Source organism: Gigantopelta aegis, chromosome 13, assembly GCF_016097555.1.
Source record: "Gigantopelta aegis isolate Gae_Host chromosome 13, Gae_host_genome, whole genome shotgun sequence".
NCBI lineage: Eukaryota > Metazoa > Mollusca > Gastropoda > Neomphalida > Peltospiridae > Gigantopelta > Gigantopelta aegis.
Genome location: NC_054711.1, coordinates 10,383,988 through 10,407,597, shown reverse-complemented (window position 1 = coordinate 10,407,597; position 23,610 = coordinate 10,383,988). Strand labels below are relative to the sequence as shown.

Below are 23,610 nucleotides of genomic sequence, written 5' to 3'. Positions count from 1 at the left end.
AACTTACACTAAAGATCGTAATTATAATTAGTTAATACCATATACTACTTAGGCATTTTTTTTTTAACTTGCAAACTTTACCGCCTCCTCCATCACTACCACTATCCCTCCTCCTCCCATTACTAGTACTACCACGTTCACTACCTCTACTCTGCCTATGAGATAGAAATTTGTGTAATCGACCACTATTTTGACAAACGCCCGTTCAACTCTACATTGTACAAATATACGGTCTTGATATGTGGATAACGGGTTTTACACGGCTCTTTGCATTGCTTTTACATAATTATATACTCTTTTTTTTTTTGAACTTGCAAACTTCACCGCCTCCTCCATCTACTACTACCACCACAAAATACCAACACTACCACTATTCCTCCACCTCCTCCTATTACTAGTACTACCACCATCACTACCTCTTCTCCGCCTATGAAATAGAGATTCGTGGAATCAACTACTATTTTGCCAAATACCCATTCCTCTCTGCATTGTGCAGATATACGGTCTGGATACCGTATGTGGATAATATTTTTTTATACGGCTCTTTACACTGTTTTTACATAATTCTATACTTTTGTTTGACTCACATGCTTACCTTTGTTTGACACCCAACAGCGGATGCGTATTGTTGTGCTGAGGTGCCGTTAAACATTCATTCGATGGCATCTGTACATTATTATTTTAACAGTTAAAGTTCGTAGAAACGGTGTTCATGTCTACAGCTCAACAGAAGCAAATCAAACGAATACGAGCCACCTGTGTGGTGTGGCCACTATAAGCAGTCCTGATGTAACAACAATTACATGTGACAGTACGGCCAGATACATCACTCTCTACCAGAATACATCAAACAGTCAATACAACCCACCAGGACAATGGTATGATGGATTTTTGTGAAGTAGAAGTCTACGGTAAGTAAACATGTCATTGGTCATTAACACATTTTTTTTTTTTTTTTGTGTGGTGTTTGTTTTTAAACAATATTTATTTCCAATATTTAGAATGATATTGGTGAACAGACACTGACCCATGTTCACGCCTTTCCCACATATTTTTATACACTTTTTATCAGCAAGAATGGTAACAATAGTATTACGTTAAGCATTCACAGAAGAATTTAAGGTGTACAAAATTGAATTGAATGTAATCTCGAGCAATCTTCAAGTGAGACAAGGGGCGTTATTTCTTGAATCAAAATTAGCCATAGCATTCAGACACACAAACACACATACTCAAACACGCACGCCCGCACACACGCACACAGACGGCAATTTGGCATTTTTCTAAACTTTGCCGCCCAAGAATGACTATTTTTAACCAGTTAAATGCAGCACTTTGTGATATGAGACATTTGACGATATTATTATGATTATATAGGGTTGAAAATTGAATTGCAAACCATGGTCGTCAGCAGGGCCAGTTGAAAAAGAAAAAAAAAACGATTACTGGCCCTTCTCAAATTCAACTAGACCTCCAGTTATCACATTGCAATTTAACTGTACAGCCAAAATCAAACGTCAAATGTTTTGTGTTTAATATTAACCATGTGTGCTCGGTATATAGTCCATTTGCGTCAAAAGAAAAGCGATGAATTAGCATGTAACTTCATAACTAATAAAGTTGAAATACATATAAAAAAACTTGGTATTAAGTTTTAAACCCATACCATCTTTAATAACATTTTTGTTTTAAAAAGAAACCCAATATAAATAAACATGTTTCTTTACACATTAACATTAAATTATACAGATTAAATCTAATTTTTAATACAGAGGTGAAGACAAAATGCTAGAACAACCACGGTATGCAGCTTGACTTGCATTGTCTTAGTAAACTAGTCTGGAAGTGGCTGTCCTCCCATTGACGAGGTACTATATAGAGATCCGTTGAATCCACTATTTTGCAAAATGCCCATTCGCTGCATTGTGCAGATATACTACCCTGATCATGTATTATGGGTTTTTTCGTTCAGATTACCTTGGGTGTTCCATCAATTACCTTAAAACCTATATCAGAAAAGAAGATTGCAATTTGTAATTTTTTTTATTTTAATTTACACTGAACTGTCCCCGTTTTAACTTCATTCATTTCAATACTTCGGTTCCTTTTTGACGCAAACGGACAATAGCCTAAAATCAATATTTTCTGCCTCGATAAATAGAGAATAATTCATGAGTGGCCGTAGGATACCATTTATCTTACAACGAGTTGTTTTAAAATGTATCTAACGAGCAAAAAGAGACCCATGATTGTCAAGTTAACTATACGTCACAGTATAATTGATTTCCATCGTGTAGTTTTGCATTGGATGTATGGCACTGGTGACCTAGTCATCACATAGGAGCAGCCAGTCGTATACCTTGAAATTGTTAACATACGTACGTGTTTAAATAACTGTGTGTTATAAAAAATAACGCATTCTCACCAACGGGTGTGTAAGAAAATTAATTTAATATCATATAGTAATGCTTCTCTTAAAAAAAAGGTAATGGTTACTATATGCATAGTTGAACCTAGCTTGTCACAGATAAATGATTGTCAGGTTAAGTATTCGTCACAGTGTAATCGATTATCATAATTTTAATTTAGATAGTGTAAATGCTACAGTAGTAGGCTACTAATAAAATAAATATCGAAATACAAATAACTGAAAACAACCAACATTTTTCCAAAATATACGATGTACTTTGTTATCCATAACCCGGGCGCCTGCTATGTTCAACCCTGATTATACAATCTTTTTGAGAGTTCATACATCTATATCCCTTTAGAAAATACGAGAGCAGTCCACGCTCGTTCAAGAAATGACGATCTTTTCCTGCATATCTTGAATTATATGGTCTATTGCTGCATTCCTGCATATAGATTAGGAATAAAACGTGGCGTGTGTTTTGAAGTAATGTATGCATTATTTTAGTTTGTGATCCTGGAACCTTTGGTGAGGACTGCAGCCAGTTTTGTCACTGTCGAGATGGATCATGTAACTACACAACTGGAGAATGTACAGGAGGATGTAAGCCAAACTGGACTGGGTCAAAATGTAATGGTAAGACGTAATTTCACAATTATATCGACGTAACTTCACAATTATATCGCCAATATCTGCTTACATGCATATCAAACAACTGTTGTTGATGAGCTACTTTAACAACTTTGCGAAGGAAAAAAGCAACCACCTAATGATTTCTATTAATACAAGCGATGTTTGAGCATTGTGTTGACGGGAAAGGCGTTCGTATTTTATTAACAAAAGAGAACAAGGTAACCACAATATAGTACAGATTACAGATACTTCAGCTTTTCAGGGTTCGGGCACGTGTGTGTGTGTGTGTGTGTGTGTGCACGTGCGTGCGTGCGTGTTTGTGCCTATGTACGTGTGTGTGTGTGTGTGTGTGCACGTGCGTGCGTGCGTGTTTGTGCCTATGTACGTGTGTGTGTGTGTGTGTGTGTGTGTGTGTGTGTGTGTGTGTGTGTGTGTGTGTGTGTGTGTGTGTGTGTGTGTCCGGGGATTGAGATCTGGTGATTTAGATTTAAAAAACACATGGTGGTCTATATTTTTCTTATCGATCACCATTTCACTTCTAACCTCAATAATTTTTGTATTATTTGAAAAAAAATATTTTCTATGCCTGTAACATATTATATAACAGTGTACATTATTATTTCCTTAAAGACAATGTGAAGTACTCTGTTCAGCGGATTCGGTTCTTCAAATACTTAATATCCACTGCGAGGATTTGAACGATCGATCCTCAGTAAGAGTCCATCCATCTATTTGCAACCTGAGCTAATAGGGAAATTCGCACTAACTACTGCTAGTGGGAGCACTTAATACCAACACTACTATTGAGAATATTTAAAACCAGTTACAAAACTCGGTAATATTAACCTGGATATTTTCAGGTTGTGATTCCAGTCACTACAGTGACTTATGCAGAAAACAATGTTCCAGTAGACACTGTGACGAAACAACAGGGATATCATCATGTGACGTAAGAGGACCATGTGACAATGGATGTGACCCAGGGTGGAAGGGAACCGACTGTCTGCAAAGTAATAAAAATAGTCTTATCTTATTAGACAAAGTACAGCAATGTGCGACTATCGTTAGTTCTTAGGAGTATTTCTTTATAGTATATGTGATACTGACTTTTATTCTAAATTTTAATTTGATATATCTGTGATATTTGTATTTTTGCACATTTCTTTACACTGTGTTTTAATTTAATTGTTGAATTTTTATATTGATGTTGATCATCACATTGTTTTTGCATTTACCATAGTTTGACACCCAATAGCCAATATATTCTTCGTGCTGGGGTGTCGTCAAACATTTATTCATTCATTCTTTATAGTATTGTTCAATTAATTAATCTATATAAAGTGATTGGTGAAATAATAAAACATGAGTTGAGTAAATGAGTGTCACGGGGATTCTATAATTCCCGTAACTGAATAAAACACGATTATCAAAATATCTCTCCTAACTGTATATCTATTAGATCTCTCTGTAACAGGCTGTTAAACCCTAGTATGGCTCGTCTCTAGGTATGATCAGAGATACGATCTTGTATAAAGTATATATTATTATAGCACGTTTAGCTCACTAGAAACACAACAAAACACAATACACTTTGGAATCTGTATTAATCTACGCTGACAAATGTACAGCCGTAGTAGTTAATTAATAACAGCAATAATAACAACCCAGAACTGGTCACTTAATTAGTTAATCTCTAGGTGTCTAGTTACACAATATGCGAATCACTTCACCGTTACACCACACCCACACGTGTGATAATTGAGAAACGCTTCCAGGAGAAGTTAATTAATAAAGGAATTACAACACCATTCCTAACTGGTTAATTTTTAATTAACCCTTACTACTCGTTCAGTAACGTGTGATAATTTAGGAACGCTTCCAGGGGAACTTAATTAATAAAGGAATTACAGCTCTATTCCTAACGGGTTAATTTTTAATTAACCCTAACTACTCATTCAGTAACCTTGTGACACTAGCTATTTATTATAAATCAGGATTTTGCCTGGGGATACAAGGCGGTACCTCACGTATCATCTCATATTCCAACTCTACTAGAGTCGGTATATTTCTCTCTGATCGTCAGACTTACTGACGCCATCGTCGCCAAATCACGGTCGTCGAAACTGCACTCGCAGACGTATTACGTAACTACTCGCCACATGGCCTCCACAGCTGGACTAAGTGCATATTGGAATGCCCGATCGCGCGAAGTATTACGTAACAAGTTGCCCACCTGGGCTACGGGCAATGAAACTGCACACGGCCCTCTAACACAATTAAAATCGCCACAGGCGAAACAAATTTAAGAGCATGTACCGTCACAATGAGTAATATGCTAAATTTAATATAATGGGTCTTTTCTACTTCTAAATCTTATATAAAGATGTCCAGAAGCATTAAGAAGATTATTTAAATTATTATTTTCCATTCAAGAGAATATGAAACTTTAAATGTATATAAAAATATCTATCCTTGAAATGTGAAGATATGGCGCGTTAATCTCATATTTATATTTATGTCATTCCATAACAAAAATTAGAATGTTAAAGATAATAAGCCTGACCACGTTTTTGACCTTATACATTTCAACTATGGACTTGCTGACTCTAGGTCGTGCCCATGACGGGTGCTACATGTGGGGCATGATATGCTATCACAGCTGTATATATTCCATTGAGCTCTATCCTGTGCAAGTGTGGATTTTGTAAGATAGACTTGGGAATGGACGAGCCTCTGATAGAGGATCATGAAAGCTGCCTCGACTTTACATAAAAATCCTTCCGACTCTGCCCTGTACAGAGATACGGTATTGATCACGAAATATAATGTTGTCATTTAGACTTAAATAACTTTCCATGTCATAAATATTTCAGAGTGTCCAGCCAGCCAATATGGGAAAGCCTGTAACAAATCGTTTGTGAACCGGAAATGTCTGAATAGTTCCCGTTCCTGTGATCACGTGACTGGGGAGTGTGTTCGCGGCTGTAAAAGAGGCTATCAATCTGTGGATTGTACTGAATGTATGTAGTTTGTTTTGATTTACCATCGAAATGTTGGGTACTGCTGTAAATATTCAAAATTAACATCACAGCCAGTGTTCAACAAATACTTCATAAGTCACTAGCTCTCACAGAAACTTTCGCTAGTGGCCTGTATTTATAGTAATACAGTTGATACTGTTCACTAGCCAAGACCAAAAATGCTCTAGCCGGGCCCGAGGGCTAGTTGATTTGTTGAACCCTGCCACAACCCCTATAACTATCACATATAAGGAATGTTTGTTGTTGAAGATGTTGTTATCACTTTCTGGAAATGATGCTAATAGATAATGAAAGTGTTCAGTTTAAACCTTAGCTGGATATAATAAGGACACTAATTTCCATCATCACAGATTTTTAATACAGGAGAATCTGCTCAAGCCACTTGTCTTAAGGTATAACCTTTTGGAAAAGTCACGTAGATAATTAATAGGTTTACTGAATTTGCGTACTTCACATATAGGCCTTTTAAATATGTCAATACATGAAAGTTGTGCTTTTTATTTATTCAGTTTGTTCTGATGGAACATATGGCTACAACTGTAGCGCGTCATGTGATAATCGACACTGCAGTGGTAATCAAGACTGTGACAGATACTTTGGAGCCTGTACTCAGGGCTGCGTGAGTGGCTGGGAATCGACAGACTGCACATTTGGTATGTTTCTATTACGTATACATAAGGTAACATGACTATTCAGATATTGTTATAATTGTACTAAGTGTAATATCAGTGATTGAGCAGTAATTGCAATATCAAAACATATTTGATAGCAGTCAGAAATATATATATAAATATGTGCGAAACAAGATTAATTGATCAAAAGGTTTGAAAATGTCTTTATCATTATAGTATGCAATATATATACATAACTTCACATACGTTGTTTTCGCTTCCTATTTATTGCACGAGTTTATTTTGCGTAATAACATATACCACGAGTCCGCGTAACGGTCAAGTGGTATGTTCTTTCGCAAAATAAACGAGTGCAATAAATAGGAAGCGAAAACAACGTATGTGAAGTTCTGTATTTATTACATACCTTCTTTTATGTTTTACAAGAACGATTTGTAATTTAAAGTCATAACAGCACTGTTAAATCTATGATCAAAACTCCTTTCATGGATTTGCTTAACTTTAAGAATCGTTACTCTGCGGCAGTCTTGTGTAATGTTTCAAATACGATGTGACGTCATTTGTAAATCATATATGACGTCAGTAAATAAATGGTGTTAACTGCAGTAAAACTAAAAAGGGAATTCTCCATTTACCAGTTCCGGTCCAGATTGCACATATGTGCAATACAGAATAAATTTATTACATGGTTTGAAAATGTCTTTATCACTATAGGAAGATTGAATAGGTATGTAATACAATATTGTAATACCTGGATACCTTCTTTGTATGGCTCATTTACAGCCAGTGTTAGCCCACCAAATATATTATCGCTGGTCCCTGGTCAGCATGTGCGTCGATTTTGAACTTCAGGTCTTTTTAAAAAAATTCTTCAACATTTCCCATGGTGGCTACAACAGTGCCCTCTATACCAGTAATAATGCTGCGCCACCTCAAATGATAATATTGTGATGCACCATGATACTGTGGGTCCAGCAGATAATTTCATTTGTTGACAAAGTCGAAGTCATAAACGTTACCGTGGCTATATGACGCAAATGGAAGGGCAACATATTTTTTTTTTTTAAATGAAGGTTATCAAATTAAAATATGAAAAAATTAAACACCTCCACTATTTCTTTTAAAAAGTTCATAGTCAAGTAAGATATGAGGCTCCAGATGTAATTATTTCAGTTATATGTACGCATTCTCAATATATGTTCAGACGTAAATATGTGTTGTACATTTATTATATGTACAACTCTGACTTATGGCTCCCAGTGTTGCTACTATATTTGTAATTTAGGACAATACATCAATACCTGAAATGACTATAATTGTATCTGAAACAAATTATCTAAACGTGTCGTACCACCATTATTATTTACCCCGTGTTTGTTGCAGAATGCCGTGATGGCACGTACGGTCCTGAGTGTAGATTCACCTGTAGTGACAGACACTGTACAGTGGACAGCAAGTCATGTGATGCACAAACTGGAACTTGTCTTAATGGTTGTCAGTCAGGATGGAAGACAACAAGTTGTATCGTAGGTTAGTTAAATAAACATTAGTCATATACAATATTGCATGTGTTACAGTGTATTATTTTATTTGTTTGTTGTAAATCGGCAATCATATTTGTAAATATGTATCACTATAACAGACAGAATTAAGATATTTGTTGTTGGTCTCTTCACAGACAATACAACATAGCCAATATTAATTTATGCATACATCTGACGAAACACTACACACACACACACACACACACGCACGCACGCACGCACACACACAAACATGCATGCACACATACATACATACATACATACATATATGTATATATATATATATATATATATATATATATATATATATATATATATATATATATATATATATATATATATCGAGGGGTTAGTGCAGAACCACTTATCTCCTTTCCACTTCAGTCTGAGAAAACTGCACTGAAAACTTTGGAATGCATTTAAAAATCGGAAACTTAACTTTTAATAAATATTTTGCTTGTAGATGCTAGCAGTTATTTGTTTTAGTATAAACCTTAAAAATTTTGTCTGCTAATAATAATAAATCATCTTGTAATTAGATGAAGACCTATTTAATTTATTCTGGCTCCTGGAACTTGAACACAGACAGCTCCAACCAGCATGCCAGAGCAAGCTATTTTATAAACAGTTTTACTTAGTCCAGCATATGTGACAAATTGTGTGAAATCTCAAGTCAAGAATAATGTTATCTTGCAGTGAGTCCACGTGGCATACAGTAAACGTTTAATTTCACAGCAGCTCTGAGACATCTAATTGGGTCTGTGTTGTTAATACTTTGAAAATGTACTGGCGGCATGAAGTAATTGTAAACAATAACAAATTATCTTTGGATGGCAGACACTGGAAAGGGTCATGGGTGTTTCCAGCTGTGTGCACAGTAACCTTATCCTAAACTGAGATGGTGAATTGGGCTCCCTGGTATTGTAGCAGGTTGCTAGAAGCTCTTAACAAGTTTAGAAAAACAATTTGTCAAACAAAGCAAAGCCTTAAGACCAGTTATAACAGATATATTTGTTATACTAATTATTACATGAAATGTAAGCTATCATACCAGTTATAACAGATATATTTATTACACTATTAAAATACGAAATGTAAGCTATCAGAGTAAACTGCTCCATCTATAGTGTTGAGCTACTGACTGAATTAATAATCAACCGTTAAGATAAATTGATACGTTTAATGATTTTTAATACACAGTAATGTAACGAAACAAAATGATTACAGGGCGAGTAACTATATTCAGCATTTTTCCTTAAACGTTTTCATTCGTTCTAAAGTGTCTACGTGTTGACATGTTCTAAAAGAAATGTTCTTCAACTTAATGATTTAAACAGCAATTTAGAGAGAATAAAATGACAAATATATTTACAATCAACGTGTAATAATTCCTAGAAGAATGTGCATTGTCGTAGGTTTTACAAAAATGCACAAACATGTGATAAAAACTTACTAAAATAATATGACATTAGCAAATAATTACCACAATTCTACTTCCCTTAATTCATTTTGTTCAGTACATTTTAAATATGCAAGTAATACTACTAAAGGTACCTGTGTTGAAACCAAAATCTATTGATTGATATACTTTAAATTGCACATATATGCACTAGCGTATCCGGGTAGCCAGGGATTGGGCACAAGAGGACCTTGACTTCTCTAATATAACTCTTTTTCACAATACCAACTTTTATAATGCATGTCACCCCATAAAATGTGTAAAAGCAGTGCCCTTTATCTCCACTCCAACCCCAATAAACAATCCTGGCTACCCTAATATATATATATATATATACTCAAACATGTCCTATTCTTAGTAATACACTGTAGTTGAAACGCAAATGGTCAACAGTCAAATTCACAAAATTACATTTCATTGTTGATAATGTAAACATTTTGTAATAAAACATTTATCTGATAAAAACAATGTATCGATTTACTCAGGCAACACATATAACGTGTGGTACCTTGCATTTTATTTTACCAGCGAAACGTAGAGTGTCTCGTGGCATTTGAGATAAATGTATTAATTAGAAATCCACAATTTTGTAGAAAGTAAAGTTTGTATTTTAAAATTTTGTCTTAAACAAATTTCAACCTCAAGTGAACTGTAGATGCATTGCAATTGTACATTAAATATAATTAATTTACTGGGATAGTTTTAACATGGTATGTGCACAAATATTTCACAAATTGCTTGCAAATTATTAGAGTTATTATAAAAGTGTTTTGGTCATGTTGGATTCTGGTTTTATGTTCTACTTGTAGTATTATTAGCACCAGTGTACAGTACACACAGGAGAAGGGCTGGTAGGTGTTTTACTGTGGCTAGTGAATTGTTAAAATCACCTATTCCATGTTCAGTTTTTTTTAATCATCAAACTCTAGGCGTTTGGTGCTTGTGGATAGTTGTGTATCAAGTTTTAACTGTTATTTTTGTTCCCCTAAGAATTCAATATGGCGGAGGTGGGAAAGAGTGTGTGTCCCGTGATCGTGATTATGTGGATCTACAAAACAAAGCTGGCTATGACACAGCACAACTCGAAACGAATCCGGCAAGTGATGTCTTGAAATCTGAGCTGGATTATTATCACATCTTAAACCAGTGTCTTTCCGCAAAGTTAATTTTCAATCCAGACCCCGGCAACCTGATCTGAAAGTTGTTTAAACCATAGTTTTCAATGTCCTTTCTGTGAGGTATTTCGACACTTGGTCTGTCGGATATATATATATATATATATATATATATATATATATATATATATATACACACACACACACACATACACACACACACACACACACACACACACACACACACACACACACACACATATATATATATATATATATATATATATATATATATATATATATATATATATATACATACATGTATGTATGTATATTTCGAGAAAACCAAAACAACAACAACAAAAAAACAAAAAAAAACAAAACAGAACAACAACAACAACAACAACTAAAACATTCCACCCCACCCCCCCTCCACCCCACCCACCCCAAAAAAAAATAAAATAAAAAAAAATAAACCCCCAAAAAACCCAAACAAACTAAACAACAACAAAAATAACCCCACTCCCCACAAAACAAAACCCAAAACAAAACAACCGAACAACAAGAACCAAAAATAACCCCAAACGAAAAGAAGAAGAAGAAGAAACAACAACAAATCTGAATGATAAAAGCTAATACGTAAGCAGGGCCGTATCTCTACACAATGCAAAGTCGAATGGATACTTGGCAAAATAGTGGTTGACTCCATGAATCTGTATCTTGTACCTCATGTATATGAGGGCAGCCACTCCCGAGAAAATAATTACGTTCGTAAATAAGTTCTGGTTGAAAATAAAAACGTTTCCATTTTCTTTTAAAATGTGTACGAAATGCAATACTACATTCGTGTCCCATAAATATCGTTTATCCTACAAATCTGTGTTTAAACATGTATCAAACTCGCTTTTGCTAGTTAAGATACGTTTTAAACCAACTCGTAATATAATTGATATATAACGGCCACTCGTGTAGTATTCCATAGATATTTCTGGTTAAGTGAATGTGGGTGATTACTCTTGTACATTTTCCACTTTGTTTGTTTAGCATGTGACAGCGGTACATACGGCCCAGACTGTCCGTTATCGTGCTCACAGAGACATTGTCAGGACGAAGCTGCCAGTTGCCACCATGTTACTGGTTCCTGTGGAGGTCCATGTAAGGGAGATTGGAAGGGAATAGACTGTACAGGTAGGTATTCTGTATTTGCATACAGTAATGCAATTAACAAATATCTCCAAAACATTTACATTTAAAATATTGTATTACACAGTGTGAAAAAGATATTTAGACACAGCCGTGATAGTGTTAGACAATTTTTATAATTGAGCAAAGTATACCTGTAAAGACGAATGTACATAGAATTATAACTTGTAACATGTTGAATGCAATACGTGAAATGCTTACATGTTTTAGCTCTGCTATCACGTTCATCAGAGGAGCTTTTCTAATATAGATTTGTCTGGTGTCTATGTGTCTGTCCGCCAACGTTTTCCTTTGAAAGCTATATCTGAAACTTGGTACAATGATTCTCTTGTTGTATGACAAAATTGACATATGTTTTTATTGATAATGCATGTCCGGCCATGTCGACTTTGGGTTAAATTTTGGAGAAAGTTCATATATTATTTTACCATAGTTCGACTTGTGATATATCCTCTGTGATTACAGACGTCATTCTACTATTTGTTGGAAATATTTTGTGATGGCTGTTTCTGAAGATGTTGTGTCTAAACTACATACCCATGAATTTGACGCAAGGGCAAATGTATAAACTTAATGTATGGTTGTAGGTTTTCTAATTTCATTTAATTTTGGATTATTTACTTGATGACTTGCAAAATAATCGCAGGACAAGGTTACGGTCATTTAGAACCTTGTTGACATTTCGTTCTATATTTCTAATTACCGTTAGGTCTTGAATTCTTTAATAAATAACTTTCATATTTGGTATGAGTGTTCACGCGCACCCATGATATCAAGTCAATTTGGGACTTTGTTGAAGTTTTTGAAATTGACTCAAAAATATTTTAACGAATGGATTATGCATTTTGTATATTTGTCCACCAGATGTGCCTTTCAGCAGGGCATCTTCAATACAATAACCGTGGTGTCAAGACAAGGTCAATGCCATTTGGAACTATTAAAGGCTTCTTCGATAGCTTTTTTATGATTGTTTCAAAGGATCGCTTTTACTATTGGTATAAATAATCAGTAAGCGAGTCTTTTCACAGCTGTATTTTATTCCAATGATCTCTATACGGTGCTAGTTTCGATTTAGTAAACTAGTCTGCTTTATTTTATTTTTGGTGTATACTTTGTATTCCCAACAACAGGTACAAAGTCTTATTCCTATCTTTGCACCTGCTTGTGAAGGAAGCAGTCATGACTAAAATATCCTTTCCACTCTGCCTTGTGCAGTGATAACATTTTGATTTTGAATACAGTTTAGTCTTTCAGAATTGCTTTGACACAGCAAAACTTCTTTGAAAATATCTACGAGAAGGTTTCAAAACTTATTCAACAACAATGATGATTTCGTTATATACGCATCTTCAGGTTCAGTTTCATATATTCTTGGCCAAAAAAAGCAATTTTTAATGCAGGATGTTATATAACTTTTATATAATATTGAAATAGCCTTTATTAGAAATGAAGGGCTGGATTTAATTCAGTCGGTTTAGTACTCGCTTGAGGTGGATCCATTCAGCTGATTGTTTTTTCCCCCGTTCCAACTGGTGCACTACAACTGGACAAAGGCAGTGTTATGTGCGTTCCTGTCTGTGATGAAGCGCATATACAAGATCTCTTGCTGGCATTTGGCAAAATGTAGTGTGTTTCATCTGATGATTACGAGGTCATTTAATTACCAAATGTTTGGGGGGGACATCCAATAGCTGATGATTAATTATTCAGCGGTTTCACGAAATTGTCCCATAGAATATACTGAATTTATCCAGTATCCATAAATGGAAATCACTATTGTTGTTAATGCAGTAACGTATTAGCATACCGAGATAATATATTGCGAACGAAACATTACAACGTTTAATCCACTTCTATAAACATTTGTTGTTCCGATTTTTACCAAAGTAAATGTAATAGATACTTAACATCCACTGCGAGGATTCGAACGATTGACCCTCAGTATTACTTAAAACCTGAGGTAATAGGGAAATTCACACCAACCACTGCTAGTGGGAGCACTTCATACTAACACTACTATTAAGAATATTTAAAACCAGTTACACAATTCGGTAATATCAGCATGAATATTTTCAGGTTGTGATTCCAGTCCCTCACGTTATTTATGCAGTAAACAATGTTCCAGCAGACATTGCGACGAAACAACCGAGGTGTCATCATGTGACGTCAGATGGTCTTGTGACAGGGGATGTCAACCAGGATGGAAGGGTACAGACTGTCTGGAATGTAATACAAATAGTCTTATCCCATTAGACAAAGTACAGCAATATGCACTATTGTTTGTTCCCAGGTGTGTGTGTGTGTGTGTGTGTGTGTGTGTGTGTGTGTGTGTGTGTGTGTGTGTGTGTGTGTGTGTGTTTGTGTGTATTATTATTATTATTATTGCTCAATTCATCAGTTAAATAATGTGAATAATGAGATAAGTAATGCGATATGATGCAGTCGAGTACATGCGCGGTATTCTATATTAAAGATATTGGATCCTTTTCTACTAAATCCTAAATATGATGTCCATAAGCACACTTCAGTCTATCTAAGATTATTTCAATTATTATTTTCCATTGAAGATAATATGAAAGCTTAAATGAATATAAGTATATGTGTCAAGTGGTTCAAATCCCGTCACAGCTGGCTCACACTTTCATTCATGTGTCTCATCTATCACCCTTTGCCTATCATTCTCTTTGTCTTAACATAAAAAAATTTCTCCCACGATTTCAGTATGTTTCGACCCTGTCTGTCAGTTTCCTCCGACTCTGTCGGGGAGCATAGTTGGTGGTTAAAGGTGCCTTTTAACCATGCCAGAAGTAACTACTAAAGTCTGTCCGAAGTGGACAAAGCCCACAGCTAAAAGCTGATGAGATATAACAGGTGTGTGGTATGGATAGTCACAAGAGACAAGCACCTGTTGCGGTAGATCGGAAAGGAATGAAATGGAAGTCAAAGGAAAGAAAGGAAAGGGGGCAGTGGTAGAAAAAATAAAAAAATAAAAAAATGTATCCTTGAAACATGAAGATATAATATGATATATTTTAGGTTTATAGTTATGTCATTCCATCTAAATGAAACTGTTAAAGATAATAAGGCTGGTAAAGGTTTTGACTGTTTTTCAAAACGTCGGTTTTGTAGTATTAATATATATCGTATCAGGTGAATACATATGTTTTAATACTTTCCATGTCATAAATATTTCAGAGTGCCCAGAGGGTCAATATGGAAAAGCTTGTGGAAATTCGTGTGTGAACCGCAACTGTCGGAATAGTTCCAGTTCCTGTGACCACGTGGCTGGGGAGTGTGTCAGCGGTTGTAAGCGAGGCTATCGACATATTGATTGTACCAAATGTATGAGTTTGTTTTAATTTATCTTCCAAATGTTGGGTACTTCAGTAAACATTCAAAGTTACCATCACAGTCAATATTCAACAAATGATTTAGAAAGCCACTAACCCTCACACAAGCATTCGCTAGTGTCCTGTGTATAATAATAATACAGTTTATAATGTCCACTACCGCAGGTCAAAATTCATTAGCTGGGATAAGGGCTGATGGATTTGTCGAACCCTGCCACAGTCCCATATCACTGTCACATATAAGACATATGTTTGCTGTTCAAATTGCTAGTATGTTATCACATTTCTGAGAATGATGCTAATAGATAATGAAAGTGTTCAGTTTAAACCTTAGCTGGATGTAATAAAGACACCAATTTGCATCATCACATATTTTGAATAGAGGAGAATCTGCTCAAGTCACTCGTCTTAAGGTATAACCTTTTGGTCTAGTTACTTAGATAATAGCCCATTAATAGGTTTACTGAATTTGCGTACTTCACATATAGGACTTTTAAATATGTCAATACATGAAAGTTGTGTTTTTTATTTATTCAGTTTGTTCTGATGGAACATATGGCTACAACTGCAACGCGTCATGTGATGATCGACACTGCAGTGGTAATCAAGACTGTGACAGATTCTTTGGTGCCTGTACTCGGGGCTGCATGAGTGGCTGGGAATCGACAGACTGCACAGTTGGTATGTTTCTATTACGTATACATAAGGTAACATGACTATTCAGATATTGTTATAATTGTACTGAGTGTAATATCAGTGATTGGGCAGTAATTGCAATATCAAAACATATTTGATAGCAGTCAGAAATATATATAAATATGTGCGAAACAAGATGAAGTAATCACAGGGTTTGAAAATGTCTTTATCATTATAGTATGCAATATAATATTGTAATACCTGGATACCTTCTTTGTATGGCTCATTTACAGACGGCCAGTGTTAGCCCCCCCAACTATATTATCGCTGGTCCCTGGTCAGCGTGTGCGTCGATTTTGACCTTGCAGGTCTTTTTAATTTTTTTCTTCAACATTTCCCATGGTGGCTACAACCGCGCCCTCTATACCAGTAATAATGCTGCGCCACCTCAAATAATAATATTGTGATGCACCATGATAATGTAGGCCAGATAATGTCATTTGGTGAAGTCGAAGTCATAAAAGTTACCGTGCCTATATGACAAATGTGAAGGAAAACATTTAGGGTACCAAGGCAAATGGAAGGGCAACATATTTTATTTTTTAAATGAAGGTTACCAAATTAAAATATGAACAAATTAAACACCTCCACTCGTCATATTTTAAAAAGTCCATAGTCAAGTAAAATATGAGGCTCCAGCTATAATTACTTCAGTTATGTGTACACATTCTCAATATATGTTCAGACATTAATATGTGTTGTACATTTATTATATGTACAACTCTGACTTATGGTTCCCAGTGTTGCTACTATGTTTGTGATTTAGGACAATACACCAATACCTGAATTGACTATAATTGTATCTGAAACAAATTATCTATCCGTGTCGTACCACCATTATTATTTACCCTGTGTTTATTACAGAATGCCGTGATGGCACGTACGGTCCTGAGTGTAGATTCAACTGTAGTGAAAGACACTGTAAAGGAGACAGCACGTCATGTGATGCACAAACTGGAACGTGTCTTAATGGTTGTCAGTCCGGATGGAAGACAACAAGTTGTATCGTAGGTTAGTTAAATAATAATTAGTCATATACAATATTGCATTTGTTGCAGTGAATTGTTTTATTTGTTTGTTGTAAATAGGCAATCATATTTGTAACTATTTATCACTATAACAGACAGAATTGATACATTTGTTGTTGGTTTGTTCACAGACAATACAACATAGCCAATATTAATTTATGCTTATGGCTGACGAAACACAACATATATATTTCTAGAAAAACAAAACAAAACAAAAACAAAACAACAAAAACAAAAAACAAAACCAAAACCAAAAGCAGAATAACAACAACAAAAACTAAAAGCATCCAATCCACCCCAAAAAACAAATCACAAAAAACAACAACCCGCGCCCCACAAAAAACAAAACAAAAAACCCAACAACAACCACCACCCAAGAACAAGAACCAAAAATAACCCCAAACAAAACAAAAAAGAAAAGAAGAACAAGAAACAACAACAAATCTGAATGATAAAACTGTAACACGTGAGCAGGGCCATATCTCTGCTCAGTGCAAAGTCGAATGAATACTTGGCAAGATTGTGGTTGACTCCATGAATCTGTATCTTGTACCTCATTTACAGGAGGGCAGCCACTCCCGAGAATATAATTACGTCCGTAAATAAGTTTTGGTTGAAAATAAAAACGTTTGCATTTTCTTTTAAAATGCATAAGAAATACAATACTACATTCGTGTCCTTTAGAAATCATTTATCTTACAAATCTGTGTTTAAACGTGTAACAAACTCGCTTTTGCTAGTCAAGATACGTTTTTAAACAGCTCATAATATAACTGATATATAACGGCCACTCGTGTAGTATTCCATACATAATTCTGGTTAAGTGAATGTGGAAGATTACTGTTGTACATTTTCCTCTTGGTTTGTTTAGCATGTGACACTGGTACATATGGCCCAGACTGTTGGTTATCGTGCTCACAGAGACATTGTCAGGACGAAGCTGCCAGCTGTAACCATGTTACTGGCTCCTGTGGAGGTCCATGTAATGATGATTGGAAGGAAATAGACTGTACAGGTAGGTATTCTGTACTTCAATACAGTATTGCAATTAACGGATATCTAAAGAAAACCCCCTCCATTTAAACTATTATTAAAAAAGTACACATAAAAATATGTTTCCACTGAAACCATCTTAAAATTTTAAATTACATAAAAATATTTAAAATATTCGACGTTTTGTTAATCTAAAAACCAAAATCATCAGGAGAATACACAAACAAAATGCAATTAACAAATATCTCCCCAAAAAACCCTCGATTTTAACTATTGTATTACACAGTGCAAAAAAGATACTTAGACGCAGTCGTGATAGTGTTGGACAATGTTTATAATTGAGCAAAGTATACTCGTAAAGACGAATGCACATAGAATTATAACTTGTAACATGTTGAATGCAATACGTGAAATGCTTACATGTTTTAGCTCTGCTATCACGTTCATCAGAGGAGCTTTTCTAATATCGATGTGTCTAGTGTATATCTGTCTAGTGTCTATCTGTCTAGTGTCTATCTGTCCACCAACGTTTTCCTTTGAAAGCTATATCTAAAACTTGATACAGTGATTCTCTTGGTGTATGACTGTATTGCCCTGTTTTTATTGATAATGTATGTCCGGTCATCTAACTTCGTCAATATTGGGTTAAAGTTTGGTGAAAGTTTATATATTATTTTACCATGGGTCAACTTCTGATTTATCCCCTATGTTTACAGACATCATTCTACTATTTGTTGGGAATATTTTATGATGGCTATTTCTGAAGACGTAGTCTCTAAACTATATATTCACGAATGTGACGCAAAGGCAAGGCCATATAGACAATGGTTAAACTTAATGTATAGTTATAGGTTTTCTAATTTCATTTAATTTTGAATTATTTAATTGATGACTTGCATAATAAGCCCAGGACAAGGTTACGATTATTTAGCACTTTGTTAACATTTTGTTCAATATTTCAAATTACCTTTTTCTCTTGAATTCTTTAATACATTGCTTTCATATTTGGTATGTGTGTTCTCTAGATGAGCTTGCCATCTGCAACCGCACCATGATATCAAGTCCATTTGAGAATTTGTTGAAGTTTTTAAAATTAACTCCAAAACGAATGGATTTTGTATTTTGTATATTTGTTCACCAGATGTGCCTTTCATCAGGGTACCTTGAATACAATAACTGTGTTGTCAAGACAAGGTCAATGCCATTTGGAATTGTTAGATGATTCTTCGATAGCTTTTTAAGTTATGATTGTTTCTAAGGATCGTTTTTACTATGGGTATGAATAATCAATAAGCGAGTCTTTCAGAACTGTATTTATTCCAGTGATCTCTATCCGGTGCTAGTCTTTGTTTAGTAGACTAGTCTGATTTAATTGTATTGTGATGTATACTTTGTATTCCCAACGACGGGTACAAGTGTTACTCCCACCTTTCACTATCAGCATACCTGCTTGTGGATGGAAGCAGTCACGACTAAAACAGTCTTCCCACTCTGCCTTCAGCAGTGATAAGATTTTGAATTTGAATACATAATGCAGGATTTTAAATAACTTTTGTATAAGAGCGGGATTTAGCTCAGTTGGTTGAGTGCTCGCTTGAGGGGCTTGTGTTGTAGGATTGAACACCTCGGTGGATCCATTCAGGAAATTGTGTTTTTTCCGTTCCAACCGGTGAACCACAACTTGACAAAGGTAGTGCTATGTGCTTTCCTTCTGTGGTGAAGCAGATATACAAGATCCCTCGCTGCATTAGAAACATGTAGCGGGTTTCCTCCGATGATCACGAGTCATAATTACAAAATGTTCGACATCCAATAACCGAGGGGCGGGATGTAGCGCAGTTGTCTGGGATCAGTCCCTGTCGTTAGGCCCATTGAGCTATTTCTCGTTCCAGCCAGTGCACCACGAATGACATATCAAAGGCCGTGGTATGTACTACCCTGTCTATGGGATGGTACATATAAAAGGTCATGAAGTGGCGACAGCGGGTTTCCTCTCTCAATATCTGTGTGGTCCTGTGACGCCATATCACCGTAAATAATGTAATAACCGTAAATGTATTGAGTGTGTCATTAAATAAAACATTTCTTTATTTTTTTTCCCAATAGCCGATGATTGATTAATCAATGTGTTCTAGTGGTGTCGTTAAACAAAACAAACTTTATTAAAAATGAAAACTTATGTAATGATTTCTCCAGACATTAGACAACTTGAAATACTACGTTGTCTGTTTTGAACTTTAATTTATTATAAAGTTAACCTTTACTGTAGTTAATACACTACACAAATAACATGGAGAGTGTAAGCTATAACACTTTACAAAAATTAGTCTGTGTTATACGATTACATTCACAGGATGTACAGGGGCATATGGCCCAGGATGCAATTCGTCATGCAGCGCCAGACACTGTCTAGCTCATAACGCGCCATATGACCACGTGACTGGATCATGTGATGGACCATGTAGTGCTGGTTGGCAAGGAGATACGTGTACTGAAAGTAAGTATGTAACCATATTCTGGTAGTTTTGTCTGAACTGATTGAACCTTAAATCAGAGAAGTGTAACATTTAAATAACTAGTAGACACTTTTAACTTAATTTCTCTTCTTTGAAAATATTCATTTATATGCATTTCTCCCAGTTCTAGGAACGTCTTATCAGTTTCTTTACAGAAAAACCTCATTGTACATATATTTGCTAAACCGATAGCGAGATAACACAAACGTTCAAATGATCTAGTGCTCATTTATCTCACATTTCAATTACCTCGCTTTATAGCTGACAAAAATCTATACTCAGATTACCAGCACATACATTTTTTGTCCAATACAAGTTTTCATAAACCTTTTCTTTCCTTCTGCATTGCATTCTGATATTGCGGAATTTTGTATTATTATTTCAAAACACTGTTAACCATTTCCTACTCCAATGTCCTATCGTATTTTTGATGTGGTTAGGGAACGGTTAATACCCACCAATCGGTATCAAAATGAACTGCACAGTACCTACCTCATAAATAAACATGACAACAAACAAACGTAATGCAAATAGAAACAAATCTGCATTCTTGAGAATTTGAGCATAACCGGGGTAGAGAGTGTTAATATCTGAAACAGCCCAAGAGCTGCGATTGATCTCCTTTTAAGGAGCTACCACTAGATTATATAAAACAACACAAAAATAACAAAACAACAGAAATATCCGTATCCGGCAAATCGAGGTTCAACCGAAAATTGGCCTTTGTCTCCTGAACTAATAATAAGCCTCAACTAATTAAAGCTAATAATTAACACGTCCCGTAAACATAGAATGTTCATTATAGAGTGTGCTATATGAAATACGTACAATGTGTTGTAGTATATGATAAATACAGAGATAACGGATATGTTGTAGAATATGACACTGGTAAATACGATGATAACTAATCTGTTGTAGAATGTGACACTGGTACATATGGACATATCTAAACTGTTGTAGAATGTGACACTCGTACATACAGAGATAACAAATATGTTTTAGAATGTGACATTGGTAAATGCGGACATAGCTAATCTGTATTAGAATGTGACACTGGTAAATGCAGACATAACTAATCTGTTTTAGAATGTGACACTGGTAAATACGGTGATAACTAATCTGTTGTAGAATGTGACACTGGTAAATACGGAGATAACTAATATGTTGTAGAATGTGACACTGGTAAATACAGAGATAACTAATCTGTTGTAGAATGTGACACTGGTAAATACGGTGATAACTAATCTGTTTTAGAATGTGACACTGGTAAATACAGTGATAACTAATCTGTTTTAGAATGTGACACTGGCAAATACGGTGATAACTGTGCCATGTACTGTGCCGCCAGAAACTGCAGAGACGATGATGTCTGTCCTATTGAAAACGGGCTGTGTGTCAGTGGATGTATCTCTGTATTTCACGGAGTGGACTGCGTGCGAGGTAAGAATATTATCAATAATCAGAGAATGAATGAATACATCTTTAAAAACACCCCAACAAGAAAAAACATATCTGCTATTGGGTATCAAAAAGGTTTACGAATAGGATACAATTAAATAAAAAAAACATATAATTATGTGCAACAAATAAAATAATAAAAACAGTGAAAAAAGAAGTGGTTGAAAGCACAATATAATACAATACAAATATCAAGATAAGTATATTTTAGAACTTTTAACGAGTTGTAAAGGAAATGAATCTGAAAAATGCAATTTCAAACGACACAACCACACTATTTCTTCAATGGTTATTTCTATTATTTCTGTCCAATACTCCAATTGTAATGAAATATTACCTATTATAATACATGTTGTAGTATCCTTAACACATAAAAAGTATGCCGGAAACTAATTTCAATACAAAAATTTGTATAAAATTCGTTTCAAGACGGAAAAAACCCAACCCGTGATGGTATAGCCATAAAATCTTTTTAAACTAGTATACAATCCAGAGTTTATTACTGCACTTTTTTTTTTTTTCACTGTTGAAATCGACCAACAAGTTCGCCTTTTGCATAATAGTCTCGCCCGATATTTTTAGAATTTGGATGTTCCCGAATAAGGCTATAAAAGACGAAGTGTAATTGGTCGATATTTAAATTGTTATTTATAGATGAAATGTCACCTGGACATGGTTGTCCACGCAATGCTGTTAGATCTACTGGTAGACAAGTAGAGCTAATTTTAATGAGATTGTCGTGTGACAGTAAGAATAATAGTAGAAGTTTTTCATGTTGCTTTAAACGTGCACTGTATATTTGGTTAGTACAAACAGTGGTTGCATGATACAATTGGATAACTTGGTGATATATTTGTTTTACAGCCCAAGCTGTCACTTCCAACACCATTGCTGTTTCCGTTGTGGCGAGTGTTCTCTTTGTGTTGTTGGTTATAGTGACGAGTCTTTTCATCTGGTAAGTAGATCATAATTTTACGTTTATGTTTATTTTTGTTTTATTTTAATTTTTTGTGGGAGAAATGTTCTTAAATGTTTTTACATTTTTTTTATATTTCATATTTCATTGTACAATATACATAACCAACATTATATATATAATAATAATAGATAATAGATTATAATTTTACGTCCACACAATATTACTTCCAAATAATTTCGTTCATGGCTATTGATAAATTTAATTTAATGCCAAATCCAGTAGCCCTGAGACTCAAAGGTAACCGACATGTCAATGCACAGTTTGAATTTTAATAGCATCTCCATATTGACAAGTACTGGTGGCTATTTTAATGGAGATGCAGTGAATATTTTCAACTGTTTATGCAGACTGTATTACACATTACATCATTGTTGATAGTTTAAATTTAATTATGAACATATTATATGTGGTATCAATTAATGTGTATTTATTTATAATACACATATGTAAAAATTGATAGTGAAATATGAATCATGCAACGCTGAGAATGCACCTTTAACTTTCTGGTTATATACTAAATCCTAAAATATTATAATACATGTATATGTATTGT

General features: G+C 34.9%; 1 protein-coding gene across 1 annotated transcript; it reads left to right on the top strand.

Annotated features, from left to right (window-relative positions):
• The first annotated feature begins 693 nt into the window (after positions 1 to 693).
• Positions 694 to 23,062, top strand: LOC121387110 (multiple epidermal growth factor-like domains protein 10). Its single transcript, XM_041518134.1, has 15 exons — positions 694 to 911; positions 2,918 to 3,046; positions 3,904 to 4,053; positions 5,917 to 6,063; positions 6,594 to 6,737; positions 8,100 to 8,246; positions 11,879 to 12,085; positions 14,114 to 14,245; positions 15,233 to 15,379; positions 15,925 to 16,068; positions 16,948 to 17,094; positions 17,983 to 18,126; positions 20,458 to 20,601; positions 21,917 to 22,060; positions 22,949 to 23,062. The coding sequence occupies exons 1-15, from the start codon at positions 881 to 883 to the stop codon at positions 23,035 to 23,037; spliced, it is 2,046 nt and encodes a 681-aa protein (XP_041374068.1). The 5' UTR covers positions 694 to 880; the 3' UTR covers positions 23,038 to 23,062.
• Positions 23,063 to 23,610: the final 548 nt, after the last annotated feature.